Source organism: Rhincodon typus, chromosome 5 (genome assembly GCF_021869965.1).
Source record: "Rhincodon typus isolate 14 chromosome 5, sRhiTyp1.1, whole genome shotgun sequence".
In the NCBI taxonomy this organism is placed as follows: Eukaryota; Metazoa; Chordata; class Chondrichthyes; order Orectolobiformes; family Rhincodontidae; genus Rhincodon; species Rhincodon typus.
Window position 1 is genome coordinate 89,812,587 of NC_063336.1, and position 7,225 is coordinate 89,819,811.

General features: G+C 37.0%; 2 protein-coding genes across 4 annotated transcripts in view; one reads left to right on the forward strand and one right to left on the reverse strand.

Annotated features, from left to right (window-relative positions):
• Positions 1-2,481: 2,481 nt before the first annotated feature.
• Positions 2,482-6,116, reverse strand: klhl31 (kelch-like family member 31). The gene is made up of 2 exons (XM_048596512.1): positions 6,023-6,116; positions 2,482-3,793 (listed from the first exon to the last, which is right to left on the reverse strand). Exon 2 carries the CDS (start codon positions 3,767-3,769, stop codon positions 2,603-2,605), a length of 1,167 nt encoding a protein of 388 aa, XP_048452469.1. The 5' UTR covers positions 3,770-3,793; positions 6,023-6,116; the 3' UTR covers positions 2,482-2,602.
• Positions 6,117-6,163: 47 nt separating this feature from the next.
• The window catches only part of eloal (elongin A, like), a 78,249-nt gene continuing 77,187 nt past the window's right edge, over positions 6,164-7,225 (forward strand). For all 3 annotated transcript variants that reach the window (XM_048596510.1, XM_020528088.2, XM_048596511.1), the window contains exon 1: positions 6,164-6,320. In XM_048596510.1, coding sequence (XP_048452467.1) covers positions 6,249-6,320 — 72 coding nt within the window. In that variant the 5' untranslated portion in view covers positions 6,164-6,248. The remainder of the gene's footprint in view (positions 6,321-7,225) is intronic.

The window sequence follows — 7,225 nt, forward strand, 5'->3', positions numbered from 1 at the left end:
CTAGCCACCCAGCCAACTGAGCTAATAATTCCATATACTAGTTAAAATGCATTTCTTCTGTACAATTTTAAAGACAATATTTGTTATGAATTATTAATTGATTCATTAATTGGTAGTACGTTGCATTTCTCTAGGTTCTGGAGGTTTCTTTTTTAGTTTTTTTCAAATAAAGCATTGTTGAAAAGTTAAGTACAAAGGCAACTCTCAGTGATGCAATTCACTATTTAATAAAAAATAGAATAAGATTAATGTTCACACTGACATTCTACAGTAGTAGTTAATTCCAGATTTGCATCAACAGTTAAAACCTCATAACATGCTTAATTGATGTCAATCAACTCTAGGCCTAAAGCTACAGAAATTTTAAATTATACACTGCTTCAGGTACAAAGTGCAAAACATCTTTCGTGAAGTCAGCCATAGTTTGTGTTACGAAAAGGCCTCCTTGTCAGGGTCAAGGAGGGCTCTTCTTCAGGGCAATACTCCCCTGCTGATATTTAAATACTGCATGAGAAGTTGAATTGTATGATCTATTCACTCAATTTTGCTGAGGACAAGTTCTCAGAAAGTGATTCCAAGATTTTAACTCTTAAATTAGAAAGGAGGATTGGAATCAAGTATAAAAATCATAAATAGTCCAAACTACATTTATATTGCGCATTTCATATACTGAAACATGCCAAGGTGCTTCTCAGGGGTAAAGGCATAACCCAGAGCCAAACACATGACCAAAGGCTTGGTCAAAGCTGTAGGTCTTAACGAGTGTCTTAAGCAACAAATGGTGCAGTGCGAGAGAGAATTTGAGTGCTTAAGGGCCTGGGTAATTGAAGGTATGATCATCAATGGTGCAACAATTATAACTGGGAATAGACAAGAGGCCAGAGTTAGAGGAGTGCAGATATCTTGGTGCGTTGTGTGGCTGGAGGACATTGCAGAAATGAGGGGCAAGGCCTAGGAGAGATTTGTAAACAAGGATAAAAATTTTAAAAGTCAAGACAGGAGCCAATATTAGTTAATGAGCAAACAGGGGAGAGGGGAATGTGACTTGCTAAGAGGCAAGATACGGCCAGCACTTGTCAGAATGAACTCAAGTTTACAGAGGGTAGAATGTGGGAGACCAGTCTCAGTGGGTTTGACTAGTTGAGTCTAGCAGTTACAATGGCATGGATGAGGGTTTAAGTAGCAAATGAATCAAGATGGAGCAAATACAAAGGCTTAGTCTTCCCAATATTTAATTGGAGGACTGTTATTTAATTAATCCAGTTCTAGATATTGAATAAGCAATTTGATAATGTAGCAATAGTAGTGGGGAGGTTGAGAAGGGTTAAAGATAAGCTGATAATACCCAGCTCTTCATGTGAAATCTAACACGGCACCTTTAGACAATATTGCCAAGTAGCAGCACGTAGACAAGAAACAGCAGGGGCCAAGGATAGATCCTTGTGGGAGACCAGAGGAGACAGTGTGGAATCAGGAACAGAGGTTGTTGCAAGTGTTCCTATGGCTGTGAGAAGGTAGATAAGATTGGAATTACACAAGAACAGTACATACCAGCTGGACAACAGTGGATGGGTGGTAAACGCCTCAAAGGTCATGGACAGTTCGAGAAGGACAGAACAGACAGTTTGTCTGTCATAGTCACATAGGATGTTGTTTATGGTGGTGGAAATGTGTTTGCAAGTTCAGTTATGTAATTTAGGAAAGATGGGAATACATCTGGCAATAGTATATTATGGCATTGTGAAGAGGAATAGAAGGGTGGAGACTGAATGACAATTTGGGAGATTGATGGGGTCAAGGATTTTTTTTTGGAGGAGATAGGTGACGAAGCAGATTTAAAGACAGGGACAATGCCTGAAGGGAGAGAACCATTTAAAAGATCAGCTAACATGAGGGCCAGGAGGGAAAGTTGGGTGATCAGCAATTTAGTATAAATTATAAAAAGATTTTAAAACGAGAGAGAAGATGAAAGAAAGCATAGGGAATAAAAAGTTCTGAGCAGAAATGTTAAAAGTATTTCCAATTATTTTTGTAAGCTAGGCTTAATACTGTGGCATTAACATTACTTCTCATGTTCAAGTAATTTTGTTGCTGTCAGATTAGGGCTTGAATCAGCAGTTCTTGGAGAGACAAAAGGTTAAATGGTATGTATTAAAATGAATATGTTACTATGTATATATAAAACACACAATACATCATTGAATAATAGTTTGGAGTTCTATGGTATAATTGTTTTGTGTCTTAGTTAGGAAAATTAATTCCTAATATTAACAAGCTACATGTGTGATTAAGTGTATTAACTTAAATCAGCATTTAAAGTTACACAAAAAGCACATCTGTAAAACAAAAACATTGAAATCTGATAAAGGAAACACAATGAAAATTACCTTTATAGGGCTCTATTATGATACAAAATATTGGAAACAACAAGCTCAATCTTTAATATTGTGATCTTAATTTATTTATTACAAAATGCCTGCTGGAAACTTTTAAATTTAAACTTTCTACTTCCCTGTTGGTGCAAGCGTGGTGACTGTTCTGATTAGGTACTAGAAGATTTTCAACATTTATGACATGGTTAAGACAAAGAATCAATATCAAATTACCTGCAGAAGTTGCTCACTGCATGCTTCGCCTGATTCCTGGCATCATTTTGATCTTCTCCACCAGCTACATACAGAAATCCATCCATCACAGCTACACATTGATTGAAACTTTTATAAGGCATTTCAACAAGTTTGTTCCAAACATGTTCAGAATCTCTATACAGGATATCTCTGCTGAGTGATTTTTCTGATAGGTCTAGACGGCCACCCGCGATTGCTAGAACTCTGAGGCCACTACGAACTTTTGTTCTTCTGGACTGTAAGGTGTTCTGTTGATAGGGCAGCAGGTGGTAGTTCATGGCCTCTACCAGAAGTTTGTGACATCCTTGGTCTTCCATCATTCTTGGCACCGTCTGAACATAGTTCACCAGGTCTTGCGCTGAGATTGTACAAAACCGAATGGTGTTCAGTAAATCTGCTGCATACTTAACCCTGTTATTGTCAAAATCCAGCCATTTCATTGCAATCTGGAATGCTGTGATTTCTGAGGGCAATCGCAAGGTATCATCCAGCATAAATTCCATGATTTGTTCAAAGGTGAGTTTAAAAAACTGGTCCCTTTCTGAAAATTCGAGGAAATTGTCACTAATAAATTTATGTGCTGCTTCCTTAATATTTTTGAGTCCATAAGTTTCTGCAATGTTAACAATGTACATGCAATTCTCAACATTGATTTCCTGCATCAAAAAATCACTGCACATCTTTATGAGAGAGTGAATTTTGAGCAGGTTGGCTGTTGCTATTGTGCTACCAATAGTGTATAATGACAGTGTTATTTTTCCACAATAGGCATAAGTAATAACTGTGACAAGATCAATAGGAGAGATGTCATTGAGATCTATTCTTTGCTTTGATGGGTCTTTCGTCAGAATATTCCTGAAGTACTCACTGGAAGAAGCCATCACCAATTTGTGAACATCAAAACATTTGTTTTTTGTAGCAATGGTTAAATCACACAAAAATTTCTCTTGCCTCATTTTGCTGAGCGCTTCCAAAAGACTGGAACTGTATGAGCAGTTAGATATCTCCGTGGAAATGCAGCTAAAACCATTGTCTCCATCTAAGAGGCCATTCAGATGCATGATTGTACTCTCTTCCACAACAACAGTAGTCTCTTTGTTGTCCATTTTATTCTTTTTAACATTTTTCTTCTTTGGTGCCATGACTGTAATTATCACAGTCAGGATCTGAAACATATGTATTTATTTATAAACTGAGTAAATAACTCTATAATGCTCTGATTAAATGCACAAATATTTAATAATAAATTGTAGACGTAAACATGCATTACAATGATGGAACTTGGGTTATAATTCTCCTCCCTGCAGAAAAGATTATCTTGCAGTTTTTTTTGGTTTATTAATATATTAACTATGCCAAGCAATCTTAAAAATTTAAATATTGAAAATCAAAAACAAGTCAGTAAATGCTGGAATTTCACTGCAGGTCGAAGCTGTATCCTCTGGTAATTCCTGTTTTCACTATGATCTTAAGTAATATTGACATAAGAACAAACTTTTTTCCCACAAAGCTGGTTGTTACCATGCACTCATTTTTCAAGATCACAAACCTTAGTATCTACATTAATATTGAACAGTAGAAATAGAAATAACACTCATTTTCAAACATGTTGAAACAATTAGAGACACATAAATTATAGAAGTGCAAATTATAGTAATAACATGCTGAGCAATCTCAAATTGTATATTGCAGCATTCCAACTTTGGGATTCTTCAACATCAATTATAAATGTAGCTTTGAAACACACAGTAACCACTTACTAAAACAGATCTGGACTGGGCTTGATCCTGAAGATGTAAAATTGAGTGTGCAACCCTGGACCCAGTATGAACCCCCAACCCACAGCACCAAATGTTACACACTGAAGCTTTGTGAAAACTCCACAGCCAATTTGAATGCATACTGCATTTATTGCAATACAGTACATCCATATCGTGTAAACTGCAAAACTGTTTCCACAGCTCTACCCCAACAGTGAAGTCACTGTAATCGATTAACATATATTTTTCCACAGTTAAACGATCCCAGAATGTCAAAGTTCTGTGCAGGTGAAATACACCCATAAAACAAAACACTAGAAATCTGAAATAAGATTCACAGCTCAGGAAACACTGATGGAGACACAAAGGGTCTTTTTTTCCCTTAATGGATGTGGGCATCACTGACAAGGTCAACATTTGTTGACCATTCCTACTTGCCCATGAACAGATTTCAGAGTGCAGTTAAGTGTTAGTCGTATTGCTGTGGGTTTGGCGACACATGTTGACCCGACCAGGTGGGGATGGCATATTTTCCTCCCATAAAGTACATTAGTGAACCAGATGAGATTTTACAATTCATTGTTACCATTAGACTAGTTCTTTTTAATTCCAGATTTTACTAGATTCTGCCATGGTAGGATTTGAACATGTTCCCCAAGCATTAGTCTGTGTCTCTTGATTACTTGTCCAGTGACAACACTAGTATGCCATCACCTTCCCATGAAAGGTTACTATATTTCACAAAATGTCATCAATTTCAAATATTATTCCCTACTTTCCTTTCTCCACCCGTGCTTAAACCAATGAAGTGCTTTTGGAGTGTTGTTACTGTTGCCATATAGGAAATGTGGCAGATGATATGCACATTTCAAAGTCCCACAAACAATCATATGATAATGATTTGACCAGAAATAATAGTTTGGTTTTAAAAACGTTTAAAATAAAGTTTAGTAGTGAGTTTAAATATATAGGATTTAAGGTATGCTTGTTAGCAATCACTTGTGGAAAGGCTGGTAAAAGAATATGGTCGTAGTGAGATGAAGATTCAGCCCATGACATTCCTTCTCTCTTTACATCTGCTCATGTGCATCACTTAGCTCCAGGAATAGTAACACTGCAGCTTAAATCCCAGCAGCTCTCACAGGACTTTCCATATTAAGATTGTTTCGAATTAAGATGCTGGCATTCTAGAGTTGGCGGTGGGGTAAGGACTACATTTTCATTCATTATAATTAGTTTTCAGCATAAAACTGTTACTTAGCAGATTATCGACCTCAATAGGGATTCCATCAATGATCACATGCAGCAAAGTTAAAGATCTTAACTCATGCAAAAACACATTATTTAAACTGAAGTTATAAAAAGCTAACAAAAAGGTCACAAATATAATTGTCTAATACTTTCACAGCCGAAGTAAACTGACACACCTAATCAATAACTAGCATGAAATTCACCAATTCAAATATAACAGTTCATAGGAATATTTCGTGTAGACACGCGTCCCTCTTGAAATGTAAACTTTATACGCCTTCAAATTGCCGAACAGCTTTTTAGATGTTTAAATACAATTAAGTATTGCATTACAATCGATTTCACAGATTTTGAAAGACATGCCTCTAGTGACAAACTCTCTACCTTTCTGTAAATACCAGCAAATTTAGCACCGTGTTCTCTTCTCTCTATCACTGGACACTAATGGTGAAGCCAGCATCGGATAACTTTAAAAAAATGATTCTGCGCGTTGCGTCTCCGTTAAATGAGAAGCCGGGTGGGTGAGAACGCATTTCCGGGCGTGTATTTTGAGTTCATTTAGGGCAGTAGCTTCAGGTAAATCTATGTGGTTGCGAATGAGGAGCGAGGTATGGCAGAAGAAATAGTGCAAAAAGTATTGCAGCTGAAAGAACGTCTGCTTGGAGTCAGCGACTCAAATAAGGTGTGTTTGTGAGTTGTCAATACTCGTTCCAAGCTGGACTGATCTGATATTGCTGTTCAGAACATGTTACCTGCACAGACAAAGTGAAATTTGGAGATTCAGTGCTCACGAAGAAACTGAATTCTGAGGTGCATAGAGTTGCTAATTCAGTGCAACTTTACGGAGCAATATTATTTCGAGAGTTTCTAGAGTTGATAAAGTAGGCAACATCATCTGTTTCTTTCTCATTGAGATTTATTTGGATAATTTGTACCTGAACCAACATTCCCGAGTTTACTTATTCATGTGGAGACTGTACATGCCGATCTGCAAAACTAGCAAAAGCTAACTCAGTGACTGTGCCAGATTTTATTACAATCGCCCCAAAGTCAGCAAATTAAAGCAGCTCTGAATGGAGACCAATGGCCTATAAATGCATTGAAAGTGGGAATAGGAATGTAGTCTGAGCTGTTGGTATATCCAACAAATATCTTTCATTTTTGGTATTAAAACTGTGAGTGACTTTATTGCACATTGTTACTAAAGGTAATAAAATACCCCACCCATCCCCACTTCCCTCTAAACATTGTTTCCTGAAGAGGATATCAACTATTTTTGTAAATTGGGTGATGTGAAAAATTGAGATCTTCCATAGAAAGCTTCTTGGTTTCAGTTGTCTCAAAGGTGGTTTGGGCCCTGATTGGGGTTTCCAATCAACTTGTACAATAGCATAATGTTAGAGTATTAGATAATGAGAACACTGTGTTGTGATCTGAGCTAGAGTTTGATCTTTTTCATGTTAACTACTCCTCTGTAAAGTTTGGCCAAATACTTTGTGAAATGAAGATTATCATTTAACTGATAGTAGGAACTGCAGATGCTGGAGAATCTGAGATAACAAGGTGTAGAGCTGGATGAACACAGCA

Excerpts from the sequence above, each read along its gene's own strand:
- klhl31 (XM_048596512.1), bottom strand. The coding sequence starts at position 3,769 with ATGGCACCAAAGAAGAAAAATGTTAAAAAGAATAAAATGGACAACAAA.